Source organism: Barbus barbus (assembly GCF_936440315.1).
Source record: "Barbus barbus genome assembly, chromosome: 31".
NCBI lineage: Eukaryota > Metazoa > Chordata > Actinopteri > Cypriniformes > Cyprinidae > Barbus > Barbus barbus.
In genome coordinates, this window is record NC_136759.1 from 27,731,249 (window position 1) to 27,754,793 (window position 23,545).

General features: G+C 37.6%; 2 protein-coding genes across 2 annotated transcripts; one reads left to right on the top strand and one right to left on the bottom strand.

Annotated features, from left to right (window-relative positions):
- Positions 1 to 3,947: 3,947 nt before the first annotated feature.
- Positions 3,948 to 4,187, top strand: sptssb (serine palmitoyltransferase, small subunit B; the record flags this gene model as incomplete). Its single annotated transcript, XM_079387196.1, has 1 exon — positions 3,948 to 4,187. The coding sequence occupies one exon, from the start codon at positions 3,948 to 3,950 to the stop codon at positions 4,185 to 4,187; it is 240 nt and encodes a 79-aa protein (XP_079243322.1).
- Positions 4,188 to 10,664: 6,477 nt separating this feature from the next.
- nmd3 (NMD3 ribosome export adaptor) lies at positions 10,665 to 22,812 on the bottom strand. Its single transcript, XM_079388350.1, has 16 exons — positions 22,711 to 22,812; positions 22,023 to 22,068; positions 21,753 to 21,887; positions 20,872 to 20,968; positions 20,711 to 20,791; positions 20,501 to 20,629; positions 20,174 to 20,264; positions 19,993 to 20,071; positions 19,541 to 19,637; positions 18,689 to 18,806; positions 16,977 to 17,122; positions 16,342 to 16,454; positions 16,185 to 16,257; positions 14,462 to 14,568; positions 12,227 to 12,297; positions 10,665 to 10,925 (listed from the first exon to the last, which is right to left on the bottom strand). Exons 2-16 carry the CDS (start codon positions 22,064 to 22,066, stop codon positions 10,789 to 10,791), a joined length of 1,518 nt encoding a protein of 505 aa, XP_079244476.1. The 5' UTR covers positions 22,067 to 22,068; positions 22,711 to 22,812; the 3' UTR covers positions 10,665 to 10,788.
- Positions 22,813 to 23,545: the final 733 nt, after the last annotated feature.

A 23,545-nucleotide genomic window follows, 5' to 3' on the forward strand; every position in this document is an offset into this window, starting at 1 on the left:
CCGAACACCTGAGAAAAGATGATACCAACCCATCAGAGGACCTCAGAGGATGCCAACGCTCAGACAACATACAGAATTACCCAATTTTGCCATAAGTTAAATATATTAAGGTTCTGCTATATATAAATATATATATCGTAAAAAGCGCTATATAAATAAACTTGAATTTGAATGTAGTCCACAGATTTTTTTTTAAAATTAAGGAATCAATCAATTAAAGCAAATCATGTTTATTTCTTAAGCACATATAAAAACAGTGAGTGCTTACCAAAGTGCTGATAAACAACATTAAATGAAAACAGCACATTTACAGCTACTAAAATGCATAGAATTGCCTACAATGATTCAAGAGGCAAAAAGAAAACATTTATGAGTAGGTTCAAAAGCATCGATATTTGAGGAGACCTGATGTGAATCATTCCAGCGATTAAGACCAGACCTGGACACAGCCAACAGCAGCCTGTTTGATGACCTTAAACATCTAGTGTTGTTTGGTGGGGAAGAAAATCTGTGATATATTGAGATGCAAGATCATTTTCACTGTCAAAAAAACCCAAAACCTTTTAACTGTTAAATGAACTATTAAGTCAGATTGAAGTAGTTCATTATAAACAAGGAATTAATCAAATATACATTATAAATAAGGACGAAAATTATCTCCTTTTTTCCCAAAAACAAACTCGAGACCCATAAAATTTGGATAGTAGAGGTATTATCGTAAAGCAGGAAAGCAGCCAGACGGGTTTTCAAAGTCCAAAGATATTGGTGCCTAGAAGGCTTATCTAATGCCGCTCCAACAATCCTGTTTCTCCACCTGGCTTTCTAAAGACTCCAGCACACCTGACAGCCGGATCTGAATTCTTACCAAAGCATTCTTTCTCACAAGACATGCTTTTCTTTCTGCTGCGAGATCTTGCCTGTGTGAGTCAGCGAGCATCATATATCCACCGACACCCTTGTGAGAAACTGAGGGTGAATTATTAGAAAGTTTGACAGTTTTGTCAAATAGTAATGGTAACGTTTTAGGACAGGCTATACTGTATGAGACTATATATGACTATAATTCAGTTCACTTCACTTCTACACATGCATCTGTTTTTCTTTAAAGATGTTGCAATAGAATAGTCTTGTTTCTAACAGAGCATCATGCACATATCATCAGCTTTCACAACAAAAACATGATTAATATCAAAACAATGTTATGATGACAGACACAAGTCATTTGTGACATCATATAAAATGAAAAAAATAATACTCAATATAATATGAAAGTTATTTTTGGAAACTGTGTTCATGAATTTGACTCTATAATCATTAGATCTACAGAGCTACAAATTATATTTGACATACTGCCAATTCAAAACGGCAAATGTCCACAAAAGATGAGTAGTTTGTAAATTACTGTCAGCGAGTGTAATTTTCTATGATAAAACAGGAGATATGCATGCTAATTGTATATTGGTGGATAATGTCAACTGGGATTACAGCCCACTCCATTTATATTCTTTCCTTTGATTGTTTATTTCTATGTAGTTTAGTGAATCAATCTGAACAACTAATGACGTTTGAACAAATGATGGACTTAACTGGTGCTAAACTATATAGTGAAAAAAGCCCTTTTCTGCAGTGTCATCTTATAATGCATGATGCAGAGGTTCTCAACAGAGGAATTCAAGTCTTAAATGTCTGAAGACTTAAATGTGTTTTGAAACAAGACAAAACAAGCATTAAATTAAGATAAAACAACTGAAAAGCAAGATATGTCTTGACTTTAGACCAGGGGTCAGTTGCATAAACTGAGCCAGTATGTTAAGATTGGGTCTTAAGAACTAGTTTGAGCAGCTCAGCTGCCAAGATCAGTCTTACTTTTCCAATTCCATAACTGAATTATGACCAGTCTTGAAGAAAAAAATGAGATGACTAACTTTTTAAGACTAGTCTAAACAGTTTATGCAACCAGCCTCAGGATTCTCCAGAGTTACATGTAAGTCATGTAAATCAATACAATTTTAAAACATGAGTATTGTCATACATTTATAATCTAGTTATAACGACACAAATTTCATTTTAAGGAATTACTCCCCCATTTTATTTTATTTTTTTACTCAAAAACGTTACATTGTGGTATACAGTTTGTTTGTTTGTGAATTTAGTTAAATTTGGGAATGAGCCGACTGCGGCAGGTGTGACGTCACAGAGTACCGTCCTGCGGCTGCAGCGTCATCATCGAAGTTCTAAGAGAGAGAGAGAGTAGGGGAAAACACAAGGTGCTTTAAAATACGTTTGATCTTTTCTATTGCCATTCTAGTCCTTTACACTTATGCACGCACGCACGCACGCACACACACAGGTGAGAGTGAATCGGAGAAGTGGGAGTGGTGGGTGTGTGTGTGTGTGTTTAACTGGTAGAGCAGCTTTTCAGTGATCCTCATTCACCACACACTCGCATCACATCCACTCTTCACTGCAGCGTGACGGAGGTGAGTGGCTTTACACGACTCCCATCACATTACTGCACTGTTTCTCTGATGCATGCTGCTTTTGACGATCAATATCAACAATAACTGTAATGGCCATAATAACACTACAACTACGCAACTTCACTAACTGCTAAGTGCAGTCATAACAGAGTACAACGAAACATTATGAATATTTATCTCTCATGCACATTTGAACTGTTATCATGCATGTGCACATCGGTATCCTTGAGCATGTTTTTATATAGTGCAACTGGTCCTATTAACAACCAGTGCAACAAAAGTTTCCAGGTGAAATATGTTTAATGTTTCTGCTGTTACCTGGATAAGGAATTATGACTTGACAGTTGACATCACTGCCTGATGTCTGTTGTTATGCAGGCTGTTTTGTTTATGCTCTCTTGGAGTCATCTTGACTTCACACCACAGAAACTTATTACATCTAGCGGCAGGGATACTTAATACAGCCCTGTAAAATAATTTACTGGGCAACCTAATGTAGTAATAGCTCAGTTAACCAGTTTTATTTAAATCAGAAATAGGGTTGAATGACTGAAACTGAGTTTAAAATAAAATAATTATTTGTAAACTACCTATGTTCACTTTATTCATCCCGGCACTCTCTTCATGCACAGTTTGGTCCCTGATGTGATTACTGCTGGGGAAAAATAAACTACCAGTAATGTAATATTACCACAACACTCACTAAAAGACTTAGATTTCATTCTCTCTAGTTGGGTTTACATCCAGAGTTGCAAATTTAACTTGAAAATATCGCATAAAACATTTGCAAACAAGCACCCAGTTTCCATCCAGCAAGTCAAAGAGAACAAAATAGTCACCTCCTGATAAACTGGCACTAAATATCACTGGGAAAAGCCACTGAATATAATAATTTTCATTTATAATAAATTACTTGTGCCTCAGAGCAAGCAGACGAAACACAATAAATGCTTTCGGAGGTGGATGCTGCTGTTTGGGAACGCTGTCGTGGAACAGGGAGGCAATTATACAGAAATCAGGCATAAAACCACCTCAAGCGAGTGTGAAAACTTTTTTTGCGAATTAAGTGATTTTTAGTTAAAGTTTGGCGTTTCCATCACTCGTTTCTGATGCGATACTTCAAGCTACTGACTGTCCAGTTGTCTTTTCATGCTTTTGGAACGTCAGTGTGCATCATTAAAGTTTATTTTGTTTCACATGATGAAATTGTTATCAGTAGTAACAGACGACGGCCCTAAAAATAAATAATGGAATACACAAGCCTTCTGAATGCTGCAGAGTTGTTCATTCACGTCATAAATTCATGTGGCTTTGTTTAAAGACATATACCACTCCTAAGCACCATTATTACACACGGTCGTTTCATCTGTTGTGATTGTGTCCATTGTGCTCTGTCAGTATGTAAGGAAGCACCTCACCCTGTTGTCTTCCCCAGCAGCTCGTAGCACGGCTGTGTCGGTCCTCCGCATGGATATGAAGAATATGAGAGAATATGTGGGCTGGCTGTACTATCAGTACCTGCTCATCACTGGCATCTATGTGCTGGAGCCCTGGGAACAGTCCATCTTCAACACGGTCCTCTTTACTATGGTGGCCATGGTCATTTACACCTCCTATGTGTTTGTGCCTATTCACGTGCGGCTGGCGCTGGAGTTCTTTGAGCTGATCCGAGGGCAACCGGAGAGCACAGTGGCCCTCATGAACTAACGATGAAGGAAAGACGTTTTTATCGATCTGCTGTGTGATTATTGGCTTGAAAACTCTTGTTTATTTTCTACTCAGGAACAAACAATCCAGGTGAAATGAGGTGTTCAAGTCTTCCACGTTTGCCTGGATTCCTGCCCCGTCGTGGGCTTTTGTATGCAAAGATTTGGATGGATTCCCACGGGAGGTTCTGCTCGATATCACCCATCACATGTGGACACTACTTTTCGATTAACGTCCTCGTCATCACTGGTGGATAATAAGGAAATCATGATTCAGAGTCCATGATCAGACTGAGATATTATTTGCCCCAGTTGTTTTTTATTATTGCATACTGAATTTTTATATTCTGCAATTTTTGTAATCACCTATGCAATGTGACTGCTCTACATGATTATTTTTGAATACAGATTGCTGCACTTGATCTTAAATCAGTAGGCTGTCAACGGAGCCCGTTTTAAACGGTTGATTCTGGTGGTGCTGGGATTGTCACTGCTGCTGATATGGAATTGCATGCACACAAATGTTCGCATGGATTCTGTGCCATCTGGAACAAGCGTCATTCACAAATTTATAGGCACTTGAACATTTATTTATTAAATACCTATGGTTAATGTCAGAGGCGGACAGTAGTGGAGTACATTTACTGGAGTATTGTACTTAAGTACACTTTTTGAGTATCTTTACTTGAGTATGTGACTTTAACTTCATTACATTTGAAAGACAAATATTGTACTTTTCACTCCACTACATTTCTATCAAGGTCCTCGAAGTAGAAAGTCGTTATGCAGCAGCTTTGACAGTCAGCGAGTCATTTTTTTTCTTTTCGAGAATGTGATTTTTTGACAGCATATCAGTAATCACTCTTGTCGGGTTCCGTAAAGGGATTTTCCCAGCATTTTTTTAACACTGACCAGTTGCAAATGTGATATGTTTTTGCAACAATTCAATATTAAGAACTTTATATTGTGGTATGTATTAGACACAATATTGTCTGATTTTGCAAAATTGTGTAAACGGAAATATTACTTATAAAGCCAAAGAACAACTGTTGTGCGTCTCCTAACAAAACACAATAGCACTGGACTGTTCTGTGTATGACATCAACGTACCGCAAGAGCGATAATGTCAAATAAATCTTGCTGTTTTGCTTTTTTGATAAAGCAGTGTTGCTGTTGTAAAGTTATACAGCTACAGTTGTGTTGCTGGGTTTTAAAGCAAGTTTGATTTTTTTATTTTGTATTTTATCAGTCTGTACTTACATGATTTTCACTGTCCACTCGGTTCAAATGTGGATGAATGGCTACACGTAGATGTGTGCACACACTGCCAGAGCTGTGAGAGATCACTACCATCCTGCTTTTGTGGGGGTGGGTATGGGTGTTCATTTTTTTTTTGTCAACTCACTCAAGTTTTTAACATTCTAAAAGCTCTTTATTCCAAAGATACTACAAGTTAGTCGGTGTATTCAGTAGGTGCAATACATTGTAAGTTTCTTCAGAGGTATTGCAAGTATTACAACAAATATAAAACAGTGCATTGACATAAAAAAGGAAATTTAATTTTAGTACTTGAGTACTTTTAAATGCAAGTACTTCTGTACTTTTACTTTAGTAAAAATCTGTCTTTACTTTCACTTGTAATGGACCAGCAGTATCTGTACTTTCACTCAAGTAATGGCGTTGTGTACTTTGTCCGCCTCTAAAAGAATGTGCTTCTCACAGGTTTAAATCAATTCCACACATTTTGGATTTCCTTTGGCCTTATGGAATTATGACTGGAGTTACCTAAATGATTTGTCTGGTTATCTTGATGCCACAAGTTTTAAATGGCATTTCTGTATTTTTAACTGTCCGTGTGATGTGATCTCAAAACTTGTCTCCTGGAATAACAACACAATGGCAAGCAGTGGAGTGACACTTTTCATGTATTTTTCATAAATAAATTTCACAAAATACCGGTCATATTTTTTGTACTTTCTATAACTTTTAGAATGTAAAACGTCTGTGGCCTAAAAGGATATTTTGAAAATGATGCAAGACTTTCATCTACAAAATGGCATTTGTATATGAATTTGAAATTGTAAAGCAGGAAAGCAGCCAGACTGGTTTTCAAAGTCTAAAGATATTGGTGCCTAGAAGGCTTATCTAATGCCGCTCCAACAATCCTGTTTCCCACCTGGCTTTCTAAAGACTCCAGCACACCTGACAGCTGGATCTGAATTCTTTCCAAAGCATTCTTTCTCACAAGACATGCTTTTCTTTCTGCTGCGAGATCTTGCCTGTGTGAGTCAGCGAGCATCATATATCCATGACACCCTTGTGAGTTTGAATTAATAGAAAGTTTGACAGTTATGTCAAATGGTCATTGGAACTTTTTAGGACAGGCAGCAGTACCTATATGACAGTTATGACTAGTTTACCTTCTTTTTTTCTTCTTCACTTCTTCTACACCTGCCTCTGCTTTTTGCCCAGTTTGTTGCAATAGAATAGATTTTTTCTAACAGAGCTGGAGTCACAAATCACCCATCTTTCATTTCACAACAAACACATGATTAATACCCAAACAATGTTATGATTACAGTCACAACTCATTTGTTCCATCATGTTGCGATTGATGGGCAGTTTGTGTGTAAATATATGTTTTTGACCAATTTAGAATTAGTGTAGTAATTAAACATTCACTTAGTTATCATCAAAGCTCTCTATATTTTGTTGTAGATCATTAAACCGTAATGCTGTCTGAGAAGTCTGTTCAGAAACAGCTCCAGGAGGTACCTTCTTGCACAAAGGCTGCCTGCAAAGTCATAATCTGATCAGGCAGCGAGGCAAGCTTACAGATCCAGCGATACATGGAGTCTTTCCTAATGAGCTGACTGGAGGACTGGAGTTGAGAACCACTGTATTTATGTTGCCTTCACTGCTATTTCCCACTATTGAAGTCGTGATTACAAGCTTGTCACATTCAAGTGCTTTGTTGTCAGAAAGAATAAAATGTAGCATCCCATTATTTGACAACCATATAAACATTCACTGTCAAATGCATGCTGATTTCCCTGTTTATAATACATACAATATGCTTCAAAAGATTGTTCATATATAGCTTATAAATGCACTACTTTAGCAACAAGTCAACATGATGTAGTTGTTGTGGAAAAAACTAGCCTAATAAAGAATAGCATTGACAGCAGCAACTGTTGTCCCCTCCACCATGTTTAAAGTGTATGGCCCACCCAACTCTGAAATCAAAATGATCTCTGTTTCCCTGCAGTAAATATGACTTGAGAAGCTGTTTATATCCTATTGTCTGATTAGGAAACTCATATTTATGATCATTTCGATAGCACGTGCAGGCAGCATGTAGAGAACTGGCCCCTGGTGTAGCCTGAGAACTACACGCCACTTTAATCATGGCAGCGATATGTACACTATCCCTATATACGGATGAGGCAGTTTGCACCATCTACCCTGGAAAGTAGTTTGAACTGAGGGGGAGCAGTGCCATTAGAAGCAATAGAAGAGTGCAATAGAGTGCAATAGAAGACCAGCAACTGCAACATTGCACGAGTTGTTTACTGGAGAACTACTGGCTGGATCCATCCGATTATGCTGACATCTCACTCAATTTATAGTCACCAATGAATCAGATGGAGTCTGTGGGCGCAACCACATCCACAGCTGGGAAACATGAACAGACGTTATCCCATTATATTGCTATCCGTGATAATAGTGTTTGTTCTGAGATACACTTAACCTTGTTAAATGACTAATGAAATAATAAAACAGAGACAGAACAGTCTGTTTTCTGACTTTCTCATTGAAGCTGTGCATTGACAGTGCATTCATATGTTTTAAATTGTTGTAGCCATATGCTAAACTGCTTATTTTTTAACATTAATCTACACTTTTAAATCTTTATACACTATTTTTGGTTATGATTATTTCCAAAATAATAATAATTGTATTATTTTAGAATGATAATGTATGGTAATGTTCATTTGGCCACAAAGTGCAGGCTATGGCACTTTCACCTGAAAAATGATTAGCAGCTGCAGTGAATGACTGAACAAATATAAACCCTACTGGGTTAAACACACCCAAACATATATGCTGTAATATCCAGTTCTTTCCTGTTGTAAATGAAATTACGAGCTGAATTCAGACATGCCCTGAGCTCTGTCTATTCATCTCGCCGACTACAGGGAATAAACACATAGCATTACCGCCCTCTCTGTGTTCCTCTTTCAATGTTTACTCAAGGCAAGCTTTTGAAGGAATGTGTTTAATGAGTAAAACACTGAAGGGTATGGAGCGGACCAGAATAACAAAAAGGTGCTTTAAGGCCATCAGGAAGATTTATCCATGAAACTGACATTCATCTGAGGTGCTTCCGTTGCTAAAAAATGAATAATGACTGAAAAATTTAAACAAACCTTCATACTGAAGCAGACTGAAACAGGTGTAACAGTCATCAATTACATCCTCAATGTAATAAATAACCCTGTGAACGCCGTCAAAGAAAGGTGTTTATAGCCAAAGATAAATCTCTGCAATTCATTAGGTCCTGGAGCGAAGGAATTTGAATATGTAGGGAGTGGTGTTACCCGCAGGGAACTAAAACCTGGCTAATAAATCCATATATGACATGAGAACATGCTTCAATGCAGCCGAGTCACTAGTTTGCCTGCCAGCTATCTGCATGTCAACATTATCAGAGCCAAACAGAGGGTAAATAAATCACTAAATCAATAGATCCCATTGCATAGACATGTTCCCTGAGTTACCAAAAACAAAGGTCTACTTGTGTCTAATTGTTAATGAATTGTATTTGTTTAAAAATAATAAAAAATAAAATGAAACACTTGGGGAAAGGTGGCCCCCAGAATTGGCACAAAGGGATAAGTGGGATAAGATTTATCAGATCTGATGACACTACAGTACAACCTCTCCTGCACACAGCTGAGAACTGAGACTGTCCGACATATACACCTTCATATAATGAGGCCTCTGCTTATACATTTCTATACTCCTTCCTAACGTTTCAGTGCAGACCTTACAGATTTATAATATAGGTAATCAGCCGGCATCTGAGATTTGGGTTTCAATCTTTCTGATTCTAATGTTGCCAGGTTTGACAATCTTAGATAAGAGGATCTTCCTGGAGAAACAGTCATTATCCTGGGATGCAAGGATCCTGGAAAGATCACGAGTGAGGAGTAGCTGAACTATGGAGTAAATTATGTTTATTTAGGGTGTACTATATTCTCAAAAATGGTTAGTTTTGTAGAGACGTTTAAAACGTTCTCCAGTTAGGAAACATAAGTGAGTGTGACTCAGTTTCACTGGCTTTGGTGTAAAATAAAGCAACAAGTGACAAAATGTGCACTGGAGAGATCAGCAGGATAACCCCCTAGAAAGGGAATGGTTAGTTTTCGCACACTAAAATCCATGCCAATGTTCATATTCATAAAAATGGTCTTTGACATGGAAAAGTGCTTAGCGCCACAACAGAACGAGTTTTCACACATCATCACATCACTCACCCGCATCACTTCTATAAACGGAGAAAAACAGAATAATATTTTATATATATAGTATATATAGTATTAAAATAAATAGGCTTACACAAAACATGTTTATTAACACACTAAGCGAAAGAAAAAAAAAGTTAATTTGAGAGTTGATATTTCAAAAGCATATTATTTTGTATTTATTGAGTGTACACAAATACAAGTTAGCCCTTTATAGTATCACTTTTCTTTCTCTCAACACAATTCTGACTGATATAAGGTACTTCAGCCATGCAGATGTTTTAAAAATAGCTTGAAAAAATAACTGTAAAAATTACTTGACCATTCAATTATGCTCATCCCTAATTATACGTATAGGACATGTATATCATCAACACAACAGCACCTACTAAACTGCAGGCAGTTTCACAAGTGGTTCTGCAACTGATTCTTCAGTAACAATCTTTATTTCTATTCTAAACAAGTGTTATTTGCTAGTGATTTTGTTGGTGTATTGGCACTAAAATAAGATAAATAAAAGAAAATCTGTCAATGTCAACTCCTTTAACTGTTATAGGCAAGGTTGCCATAGCCTTCGTACAGGAGTTATGATATTAAAGCATTAAACCAATCAAGTTCTGATAGTCTGAATCACTATTAAACGTGTTTTGTTTGGTTGAATATTAGCATCACTACTGCAGTTTAAATTTGACTAGTGGGGAAAAATACATTTCTTAAACAATGAAACTCTCATAGAGGCCATGATAATTGACAACATTCAATACAGCGGCTGAAGAGATTAAATATCGCCGCCTGCTTTCTGAACTAATTTTGGATCAAGACAAGTTTCAGAGAAAGACTGACAAGACGTGAGGATAAAAAGTGCAGCAGCCATTGTTGATAACTAAAGGTAAATCAAGAGAACGTCAAAACAAAAGTTAATCTTTTCAATTTTTATAGAAGCGTTTATTATAGTACTGCATCACTGCACCAGCATATTAGGAAATGAGCAATGAACATGAGAATGAATCAGGTGTGTCTGGCTAGTTCTCTCCTTCACAAACGTCTGACACCTGCTCTGATCTGTGCTGCGGTTCATTCATCAGTCATCATATCGGCTCCTTCTCCACCGGTGGCGTCACTCAGGCTCAGATCCTCCAACATCTCCGCCAGAGAGATCCTGGGAGCGCCGTCGTCATCCGTGTCACTTTCCACTGGGATCTTTGAAGCATCTGTACAGGGAAATGATTCAGAAGTCAGAATCAGAAAGAGCTTTACTGCCAAGTATGTCTGCACATACAAGGGATTTGTTTTAGTGTCACAAGCTGCCAGTACACAGAGACAACAACTACACACAGATAAGAACAAGATGTGAATAATGTGCACAGTATAAATAATGGTAGGGGTGTGCGATATTGACAAAAAATAATCTCTAAATATCTTCTGGGATTTTATCGATAACGATAATTAGACGATATTCTGCTGAATGTGTTATTCTGCTGATATTTTAAGGACTATACTGTGGACTGCTGACTCCTGAAGTATTCTTCATATTCTGTGGTGGGCAGTTCACTCTGATAGAAATTAATCATTTCCAATAAATTTAAATTGATTTTTATATTTTATGGGACTTTTTACCTTTATAAAGCCTTTTTTTATCAAGTGTCCATTACCATTTGAGTCCAATTCTTACATTTAATCACTGAATTATAATAAGACATTTGGTCTGTTACCAAGCAAATAAAATCAGTATCAATAAAATTCATGTTTAAATGCAGGGGAAACACAGAAGCTGCATCTGAAGAGGCATTTAGATGATTTACACACGGTTTAATGCAGGACATGAATGAAGAACCAATTACAAATGCATAAACCATGTTTTTATATAGTAAGCATAAAACGTTGAATACTGGTATTTGAACTTATTTAAATAATAAAAGATACTTTAAAAGTGAATTTAAACCGCCAGTAGGTGGCAGCAGTCAGTGTTAATAAGTGAGTCGATCGAACCGAATCATTCAGGAATGAAACACCGTCATGTTGCTCAGAGACTCAAAACTGTGCTGTGGTTGTGTTTGGAATTATTTGTGTTGTTGAAATAGTGCAAAAACACTAAATATGGAGCCTAAAACATAAGTCTCTTAACTAACTTGTTTATTTAATTGTAAAAAAAAAATCAATCACATTTGTAATCATGGTAATCTTTGGAGAAAAACAGCACTCTTCACGTGAAACTATATGAAGTGGTATAAATATATACATGTTATGCCACCATGTCTTGAATTTGTGGTCATTGTAAATGTATTAGACTGAATCATGCAGATAATGCGCACAAGTCTAGACTTCATCACGTAATGCATGCATGCGCTCTGCAGGGGTGTTTTGAATGATTTTTGCAAAATACTTGAGAATGTCAAATCATACATCGTTAAAACAACAATTACGATGTTATCGCAGACCATATACATCACACCCCTAAACTCTGGTATGAGTACAGTGGGAATATTAATTATCAGTGGTGGTGTTTCTTTACCTCTGAAGATGTTGACGTTCTTCCTCAGCATCTCATCTTCCTCCAGGTCCTCCAGGAACTCATTGTATTGTCTACAAGAAAAAATTGGCATCATCAAACAGACAACAAAAGCTAAATCAGAAAGGATAATGATGATTGACATTTGCTCCGTGTGTGTGTTCACTGCTCCGTGTGTGTGTGTGTTCACGGTGTGTGTGTGTTCACTGCTGTGTGTGTGTGTGTGTGTTCACTGCTGTGTGTGTGTTCACTGCTGTGTGTGTGTGTGTGTGTGTGTGTGTGTGTTCACTGCTGTGTGTGTGTGTGTGTTCACTGCTGTGTGTGTGTGTGTGTGCACGTTGGATGGGTTAAATGCAGAGCACGAATTCTGAGTATGGGTCACCACACTTGGCCGTATGTCATTTCTTTTCTTTTCTTTAATTGTAATTAAAGTTGTCTTGTTCTGCTAAAAGTACATAAATACTTATTTAGAATTTCAGTAATCTGCTCCAATACCAGTGAATTTTTATGATTCTTGATCATTTCAATACCACAGGAAAAGCTCATTTGCTTTCAACACTCCTTTATTCTATTCTATTGAACAAGTGAATTACAATGTTTGATTCAAATATTAAAGCTAATAATAATTTAAGGCTACATGGAATTTTAGGTTAATATTCATAAAGACAAGAGCCAGTAATAAAATGAAAAACAAAGCAACATAAAGAGAGCTTCGAGTCTGTCATGTCCAGCGGCGTAGCAAGTCAGTCCGGGGCCCATACACAAAACATTTGTAGTAAAATGCACTGACGCATCGTTACGAAGCTTGGTATGGGTCATCAGCACCATGCCCTGAAGGAGACTGAAAAGTTTTGAGTCAGCACCACCTAGTGGTAAAATAAAATATTCACATGCTTATAACGTTGGGTGTGCTCGACTTATTTTCACGGGAGTCACCTTTTTAGACTCCTGAATCCTTGCTGAGTCCAACGATACCAAACTTGCCAGATTTTGCCTTATGGTTTGTGCTACGTTGCATTTTAGCGCTTAAAAAAACATTTGCCAATATCTTAGAAACGGTTCCTCCGATCGACACGAAACCACCGTAGGAAATTCGAAAACATAGCGTGCCGGTTATACGCTAATGCCTAATTGTCAAAATTTTGATAGTAAGTGGCACAAAAATGCAAACAAGGTCAACAGTCAGTCATTTTTCATCTACTCATATACAAATATGTCTATAACTCCAGAACAAAATGAGATATTTTCACCAAATTTGACACTTATGTATGGAAACAAAAAAATTTGGTGGGATTTTGCCTCTTGGTGGCGCTATAATTGAACAAAACATGAAATTGCCATTGACTACAATGGAGTATTATGATATAAAATGCTATATTTTACGAATGCATTGGTGTACTATTACAAAACTTTATATGTACCATCGAGACCATGACCTGAAAGTAGTCAAAGAGTTTTGAGACAGTGCCACCTTGTGGTCAAAAGTTACAATGGAATTTCAAATAAATGCTAATAGCTTTCTGTGAATTTAGCCTATTGTAATGAGACTGGCATTAATAGAGTCCTTGGGTCCTGCTGAGAACAGTCATACCAATGTTGCTGTAGTCAGCCAAACTTCCTGTTCGCCATGTTGATTTTCTTTTAAAACATACTTTGTGGAACTCTTCCAAGACCGTTGGTCCAATTTTCACCACAACCGAATCGTATGAGGCATGATGCCAAAATGACACTCGAGGCTATATCTCTGCAATGCTTTGGTATATTGACACCAAACTTTGCGTGTGCCATTGTCACCTCACACAGAACACACCACATCGATTTCATAACGGTGCCACCTGTTGGTCAAAGGTGATTAGACATTTAATCACATTACTTGAGGTTGTATTTATGATTTTTCAGCCATTTCAACTGGAATCATCCTAAAATTGCTTTTAGTACTCATTGTTGCATTTGGTCTGATGCTCCATGCTATGCTTAGCTCCTCATTTTGTGAGTGCTTGGCCCCGTAATTGCTGCTTGCAGCTATATTTCTTCATATGTTTATTCACACTATATCTGAACGAAGTAAATTTCATGTAAGCATGTCTGTCATATTTCACCCCGAAATCATGAAGGAAAAAAAATCTTTATCAGATTAGCATTCAAAAAATACAGCTATGATTTTTTTTATTTAGTATTTTTTTTTGCATTATATTAATAGGAATTTGAGGGGTAAACCAGGCTCTCAGATCTCCTCACCTCTCATCATCAGTGTCTGTGGCGTCTCTCTCTCGGTCCAGCTCCCTCAGCTTCCACGCTCGGCTCTTCACCCGCTTCATGCGGTCATAACTCTTCTTTATCAGCACCTGAACAGAAGCAGCATGTGCTATTATTATTATTAAAGTTCAACATATTCCTGTAGCAAGCAATGTCACAGTCATACATTTGATTTCCAGAAAAAACAAGAATTCATTTGTATCTTGAATACAGTAGGGCTGTCAATTTTTTTTCTTGAATTTTGAATATTGTTGAATTTAAAATAAAAATCCAAATTCGAATGCAAAAACGTTGCATTGTAATTTTAGGAGTGCGTCAGGCAGCGTTATCAGAGGTGCACGAGATGTAGGTGTCGTTGCATTTTAATGTTTTTCATAACTAATCGAGCTGAAGCCACTGGATGCGGCGCTGCTATGTTGTTCATTCAAAATACTGCAGTAAAATAGAACATCAATGCAGAGAAGATGCAGTTTACAAAACTGAAACCAAGCAGTTCACACAGAACTCATATTTATAGCATTCTCTAGAGGGACGTCTATCAGTGTTGCACTCGCGTCTCAAACAAGAGCCGCATGTTTAGAAAGCATGTCAAATTCATGCAAGTTCAGCTTACATTACAACGTGTCTTGAGACTTTATGGCGGTTTTTCCCATCCCACTGCATCTCATGTGTTTAAATGAAGTACACTTTGTGATTGGTTTTCGGTCCGACGTATTAAACTCTACATACATACATACATGATGCTGTTTTGTTTCTAATTATTTAAGCAACTTTATTAATTATATTTGGTTTATAAACATTATGCACTTTTTCCAAAGATAGTGGTGTTATTTTATTGCTTTGAAGAAACGGTCATTAGTAATATTTAGCTCGCACTCTTGCAGCCTCAGGAGAGAAACCAAAAGCTTTTTTCCCACCTAACTGAAATTATGCCTTTTAAATTTGAACATAATTCAAATATTGCTTATATTTAAGCAGAAAATTCTAATTTAGTTTTTCAGCCATTTTGACAGCCCTAAAATGCAATGCAAGTCGCTTTCAATAAAAGTGTAGTTCTGCCAAATTCTGCCATTATGTAAATGTTATGTCCACATATATATTTTTTTTGTATATTTTTCAGTTTATACAGGTTGACTGACTAACTCACTATGATTAAAATGTTTGGGGTCGATAAGATTTTTTAAATGTTTTTCAAAGAAGTCTTTTCTCTTCTGAAACAGCGTTACAATTTAAAATAAGGAGTCTATTGTAACATTGCATTTTTTTCCTGTGATGGCAAAGCTGAATTTTCAGCATGATTACTCTAGTCTTCTACATTTTATTCAGAATTTTTGGATGCATACAAAAGAACATTTATTTGAAAAAATTTTTTGGTAACAATTTAAATGTCTTTACTGTTAGATGATACAATGATCAATGAAATGCATCCTTGCTGCTTCAAAGTAATAATTTCTGACCCCAAACTTTTAAACAGTAGTGGACATATTAAAAACAAAATATTTATTAAAAAAAGCACTGCAAAAAAAACTGCCTCTGAAAGTGAGTTTAGGAAAGCTTATGCAGTGCTCCTTTTTCCATATTATATTTGTATCTAACCCAACAGCATGCAGAATTGTTCGAGTGTCTAAACACTTTTTGGGGCCAGTGTATTTGCACAGGCCCTGCACATCATTACATGCATATGAGTTGTAGCGACGAGTCTTACCACATCAGGAAGATGGTGAGGGTTCATCTTATTGAGGAACTCATCATTGATGTTGGCATTGGCAAAATCAAAACTGAGGTAAAAAAGAAGCATGTTACAATCAACATATTTCCATGTCTTCTGCATGAAATCACTGAAGTGAGGCGTGTGAACTGACCCCAGCACCAGATCTCCGATGTTCAGCAGGTGACCCAGGAACGTCCTGCAGTGATACTGATGACCGGAGTCCATCTCTGACGTCTTCTGAACCCAAACCTCAGCCAACATGTGCTGCAAACACAGACACGCACACATTTGCAAATGTACAATTGGATGATGCACCAAATCCATTTGTCCTGTTAGAGCAAGAAACAGAGCATGCTCTGCATTTCATTTTAATTTGCCATTTTGGCCCAAGCTTTCATGGTTGTGGTTGCCAGACATCAATAGCTTAAATCCCCCAATCAGAACTGCTCTTGTATTAAATAGATCATTTTCTGTCAAATGGTTTACTTAATCTTCCCAACCTGGCAACCATCTAAACATTACGGAAAAATCACAAATGAGCTGTAAACACCAGAAAATGCAAAGTTTAGCCGTCTCTATTGAGATATTCTGCTCAACAGCCAGTTTGTCTTCTTTCACAGGGTCGTTAGCTGTGACTAAATCTGCAGGCAAACCATGCGAGTTGACATTGTTTTGATTTGTATTTTGCAACAAAACAATCATGATGAACCCTTTAACCTTTATCGTGCAGCCCTGTAGGAACAGTACTCATCACTTGTTGTTTATTGGAGTATGTAGGAGTTTTACCTTATTGGATATGAGACCGGCGCCGGCTCCTAACCTCTGATCTCTGATAACGTCGACGTCCATGACCATGAACTCCTCCAGCTGACGCGGGCCGCACAGACTGCTGAACGGGTGACGCCAGTATGTGTTCCCATCCACCTCAGCAACTGAAATCAAACACACGCTACAATGAATCAAACCCTATGCTACCCCAAGACCTGGGCTTTATGATTGACAGCAGCTTAAAAAATAAACATATTTCAGCTAAAGTTAATGGAGAAGCAGGATAATGGAAACCTCCCCCAGCAAGGAAGAAGACATAAGCATAAACACAGTAAAAGACAGAAATACATAACCCCAACTAAACTAAATAAAAACATGCATTAATATAGGACAACACAATACAACAATAACTTTGTGTGCCGCTAAGAAATAGCATCTGTTGCAAGCTGATAGAGAAGAGAGAAAATAAGCCATTGAACAATAAGCCATTGTCTTTTGAACACAAGTACTTATTCTCACACTGAAGATTACTTATGTGAACAATTAAAAATGTACATTAAAAGCAGGGAAAGTAATGAAGAGGACATCTGGAGTTCAGGGCAGTCCCGGAGCCAGGACACACGGCCGGGGGGCTTGAATAAATCTCTGGGGGGTGATTATTCCGACAGTCAAATGTGTGTAAGTTAAAAAAATAAAAAACTTTATAATGCACATCAAGGGAATCGAATCCTTGGATTAACATCACGAAAATCCACCCATTTCTCCTGAAATACATCAAATATGTCACCGTTGAACTAGGAGAAGAATAAAATGAAAGAAAACATGGAAATATCGCGGTTGCTGCAGTTGTTGCATTCCTCTGCGGTTATGCTCGTCAATAGTATTGCGATATTGTGGATATTGAGACAGCCCTAACACCAGTGCATTTAACAACCTCACAAACATCAGTATTTAAAAACAAAAACCTTTTTCTAGTAATTAAATGTCTGAAACCTGAAATAAATTTGATGTGGTTTAAAACACTGGATTGTAGCGACATAAGCTATGAAAAGCTCTGAGCACGTCTCTGTCTCAGCTCCAGGCGAAGCGTGAAAACAGGTTTGAATACAGCAGTGAATGCTCTTTATTCACCGGTGGCCGTCCGCATGGAATGGTTCAAACTGTGTCTGAGGGGTTGGAGGGTGTCAAATTGAATTTGAGGTGGCGCAAATCAGATCCGAGGGGTACCCCTCAGTTAAAATAGAGTTCATTTAGATTGCTTCTTTGCGTTTAAAATCGTATTCCCTGTGTGGAGGGTTGGGTCCTTCAGATCATTGCAGGGGGGCTCCAGGGTGTCATAGCCCCCCCTTGATGCCGGGCCTGGTTCAGGGAGAGACTGCAAAGTCTGGGCAGGTTAAGTTAGTGGGATAAGTTAGTTGCTCTTTTGACCAACTGCTGGCTGACACTCATAATGGCGAGCTATGTGACAATTACATTCACACTTTGTTTTTCCCACTATAGTAAAGTAAAAGACCGCTTCTTAAACCAGAGGTGGTGAACATGCTGGTATTCTTGTGGAAAAAACCATGCAAGCACCATCACCGACAGCATGTTTAGTTTTACTTTTCTTTTTGTTTTGGTTTTTTTAACTTTAATTGTGACCAACTGAGAAAGTCAGTGGCAACAGAGCGTCCAGTAGGAAGAGCGAGTCTGGAGCCGTGTTGAGTTAGTGTAAGTGTGCAGTAACTCACTCTGCAGGGTGTTGGGGTCGATCAGGTGTATAGAGCTGGTGACCCGGATGCAGACACACACCTGACCCATGTTTCCCAGACTCTGGGCGAGACGTGGAGACAGACACACCACGTTATCCTGCAAGACAGCGAGGACAGATAAAAAAAACAAGACATATGGGATTTTTATTTTCTAAAGCTATGCATTACATGTGAAATCAATCCATGAGTGTGTGAGCAGAGCTGAATATACAGGACAGAATAAGACATCCCGCTCTTTAATGCTAATGATTATACTGCTCTTCAATCTTGATGGTACAACATAACAGGGCTGTCAAAATGGCTGAAAAACTCAATTCTAATTTTGGACTTAAATATGATCAATATTCAAATTTAAAAGGCATAATTTCAGTTGGGGGGGGGGGGGGGGGGGGGGATATGTTTTTTAAAAGTTGAACTTACATGAATTTTACATGGTTTTCTAAACATGCGGCAACATCTCTGCATTGATGTTCTATTTTACTGCAGTATTCTGAATGAACAACGCAGCAGCGCCACATCCAGTGGCCTCAGCTATGAAAAACATTCAAATGCAACGATACCTACATCTCATGCACCTCTGATAACGCTGCCTGACGCACTCCTAAAATTACAATGCAACGTTTTTGCATTCGAAAGTGGATTTTTATTTTAAATTCGATGAATATTCAAAATTATTTATTTTTTGACAGCCCTACTACATACATCAACAGAGAACCAGAAAATCAAAAGCAGTAAAACGGTCAATGAAAAGCATTCACCCAGCATGAACGCACATGAGAAATGTAGTGCAAATCATTCCAGGTTTATTCAGAATGAATAAATGATGTTTACCTTACACACAGGAACGATCTCCATTGAGAAGGTGCTTTTGTAGTTGTAGGTATTGGAGTGAATATCATGAGAGATCAACCGCTGAGACGTCTTCGACCTGAACAAACAACATTCACTATTAGTTTAATAGATGCAACATAAAAACTCATGGGACTGGATTAGATACAAGCCATCAGCTCTCGCTCATATCCCTTAATGCTTCCCTTCAATGATACACTGAACTAAAAGCAAAGCTTACATTTAGCAAAGTATGGTATGTTTGGAATATCATTTGTGTGAATTCAAACTCAACATATGAGTGAACGCATCTGAAATTGCTTATGCTTACATTTCAGTGCTTATAAACTGAAAACTTTTCTTTTGTGTTCAATCCAACAGAACAGGTGCACAAACAAAATTAATGTTTTGTTTCATAAGACATGCTGAACATTTATTGAATATGATTTTCAGACCTGCAGGGAACTGTGCACTGCAAGAAGTCCACCATCTTCTGAGCGTGCTGCTTAGAGGCGTAGTAAAAATCAATGCCCTCTGAAGACACACAGACATTCACATTACAAAGCAAGAACAATATAGATGGGCAGACTATGACTATAACACAGCATCAGAGGAGGAGGATGATGGGAAACATACCATGAATCTCTTTGATGCGCACGGTGTTCTGATGCAGCTTGTGCTTCAAAATCAGCTGCTCCAAGTAGTAAAAGGTCTTTTTGTGGACAGTCTGAAGAAAGAAAGTCCATAATACAATGCTGAAGGCACAGAGAAACAGTAATACTTTCAATAATAAACACAGAAGATAAATGTGAATGATGCTGTCTGAAAGCAATAGGGTTCAGCAGAAGTAGGTCAATGGTACAATAAATGACAAATAATGTTAGCTCTTGCCATGCATTTAATTCAGTGCGCCTTAAATATTAGATCAGCGCTCTGCTCTAGGCATGTGTCTCCTGCGTGTACCTTCTGTCGGACTTGCACGACTGCTTTCCAGAAGTCTTTGGCCTCCACCCGATGGCAATCCTCACACATCTGAGGATGAATGACAAACTCCACCACGAACACCTGCTGCAGAATGGCTCCATTCATGACCTACAGACACATCAGTCTCACTGAAACACAGCTCTGACTGCAAATCTGGAGTCGTCTCAGTCTAGAAATCAGCTGCAGTACCTCTTTCTGGATGGTCAGCTTCATCTTGATTCTTTTAGAGTGGGGCTCCGTCCATAAGAAGCCAGCATCGATAAGTCTCACCTTGATGGTAATAAAAGAAAGACGCTGTGAACTCAGCATCAGCTGCAGGCGATGTGCTGGTGGTTCTGTGAGTTACCAACCTTTGCCATGGAGGCCTTGAGTTTCTTTAGACACAGAGCCAGAAGCTCCCTGGACTCCAGAGCGCACTGGACCCACGTGCCCGGAGGCTGCAGGTACCTACAGAAACACAGGAAAACACTTATCTAGACGTGACTGCACACTTAAACAACAGAGTTATATCTTTCGCTCTGTGTTTCGGGGATCTGTACTATCATCTTTTTCTATATCCATATTCTAGTCCTTTATTTCAGCTCTAAAAAAGATGCCGACATGCTTTAGAGCCGTGCAATATTCTGAAAGTTGAACAAATTAACTTTTTCTATTGATGTATGGTTTGTTAGGATAGAACAATATTTAAAAATCTGGAATCTGAGGGAGCAAAAAAATCTAAATAATGAGAAAATCTCCTTTAAAGTTGTTCAAATGAAGTTCTTAGCAATGCATATTACTAATCAAAAATTAAGTTTTGATATATTTACGGTAGGAAATTTACAAAATATCTTCATGGTACATGATCTTTATTTAATATCATAATGATTTTTGTCATAAAAGAGAAATGTATAATTTTGATCCATACAATGTATTGTTGGCTATTGCTACAAATATACCTGTGCTACTCATGACTGCTTTTGTGCTGCAGGGACACATCATGTTCTTGACAAGAGAACATAAACATCAACAGGTAGTTAATAAGAGTGGTATGATGCTTTTGTCTGCATTTTATGATTTAAAGGCATAGTTCACCCCCCAAAAACTGAGAATTCTGGCATTATATACTCCTCATAAGACATGTATCAGTTATGAGTTACTCTCTCGTGATGTTTCTCAGTTGTGCTCCACTCTCATTGTCAGCAGACATGGTCATAGCTTGTGTTCTCGAGCTGACTCCAGCAGACCGTACCGTTCACACTGCCTGCAGAACTGGATGGTGACTTGTTTGGGAATGCCTTCTGAGATGTCCACTTTATTCCTCAAGCAGGAGACGCACATGTTGGCTGGGTTCGGAGGAACGGGAATGCCACACATACAGCACAGACTGCAAGCCCAGAGAAAAGCAGAAGGATTCAGAAACGATCCAAACACCTCAATCACTGAAGGTTTGAAAACACTCGTAGAAGCTGTCAGCCTGTCACTATCACAATACTCACAGAAATCACATTGTAATACTCACATATGACCTTGGCTGCTTGATGGCGGGGCTTGCATGTACTCCATGACTACAACAACAAAACAAAGATAATAACTCATTTTAACAGTGCTGTCACACGATTAATCGCATCCCAAATAAGTGTGTTTGCATAATACATGTGTGTGTGCGGTGTCTGTTTATTAGGTATATTTAAACACACCCGCGTATGTATATATTTAAGAAAATGTTACATTTATATTAGTCCTGTCAAATGATTAATCGCGATTAATCGCATACAAAATAAAGGTTTTTGTTTACATAATGTGTGTGTGTGTGTGTGTACATTTATTATGTGTATATATAAATACACATGCACGTTTATATTTATATTCTTCTATTTTATATTATACATAAGTATATTTAACATATTAAACACAAGATGTTTCTTAAATATATACATGCATGTATTTGTATTTATATTTTTTTACACAGTACAAACATGAAAACAAAAACTTTTATTTTGAATGCGATTAATCGTCTGACAGCGCTGCATTTTAATAACCAAAACCTGAAGAGATCAATGCGCTGTCATCAATTAAGTTTAAAATAATGAAAGCATGCTTGTGCTTTATATGACTAGCGTTATTAATATATGGATGGCTGTGGAAATGCAGCATGTAAAATATGACTGTAGCGCAGTTTAGTAAGGCGAAACACAACCAATACTCACTGTGTCGGAGAATCGGCGATAACCAGTTCAATCAGATCAATAACTTCAGGAGAACATCACATGAAGACAGCACACGTGTCTGCGACTAGACCGACGCCCGCTGATGACCTCACGACGCGATGCAGCTGCCCCACATGCGCCTGACTGTAAATGCGAGTAATACTGGCACCCCTGCATCAGAGTGTTTATTTTAATCATGTTGCAGTGATAGAGCTCACAGTAAAGCAGAAGCAATGCTAATCATCCGATAATCCTGGCTGGAATGGTCTTTGGGATACAGAGATATGAAGGAATGATGCAATTATACTAAATACAGATGTAAATATTAATAATAAAACCTCCTGTTTTCACAAACGTTTTAATAGAAACTTCTTTAATGTTGGATCCAATCCTCGGATTAAACCTTATTGACACAGCATTTGGACTTTATCATATAAATATATACTATAAATACTTGACAGAATTATGAGCAGATATATATAGTGTTTGTGATAAATGCACCGTTTCTAACATATCAGTTGAAGATATTGAACATTTATTGCTTGGGTTGACTTTATAATAGACATAACAAAAATAAACAAAGCCCTTCATTTAGAACCTGCTGATATTTTACTTTGTTGTTAAAACACATATTTTTCTGAATAACTAAATTAGATCATTAATATGTTAATCATCTTAGCAAAGTTAGAAATAATGTAAAGGAAACCTTTGGTAACACTGATCTTGAAATATATTCTGAAACTCTTCCTAATATGAGATTGCAAATTAAAAAACCTATAAAACAAGAGTCATTCTAAAGCTTTTCGAATTTATGTAACGTACTGCCCTAAAATTA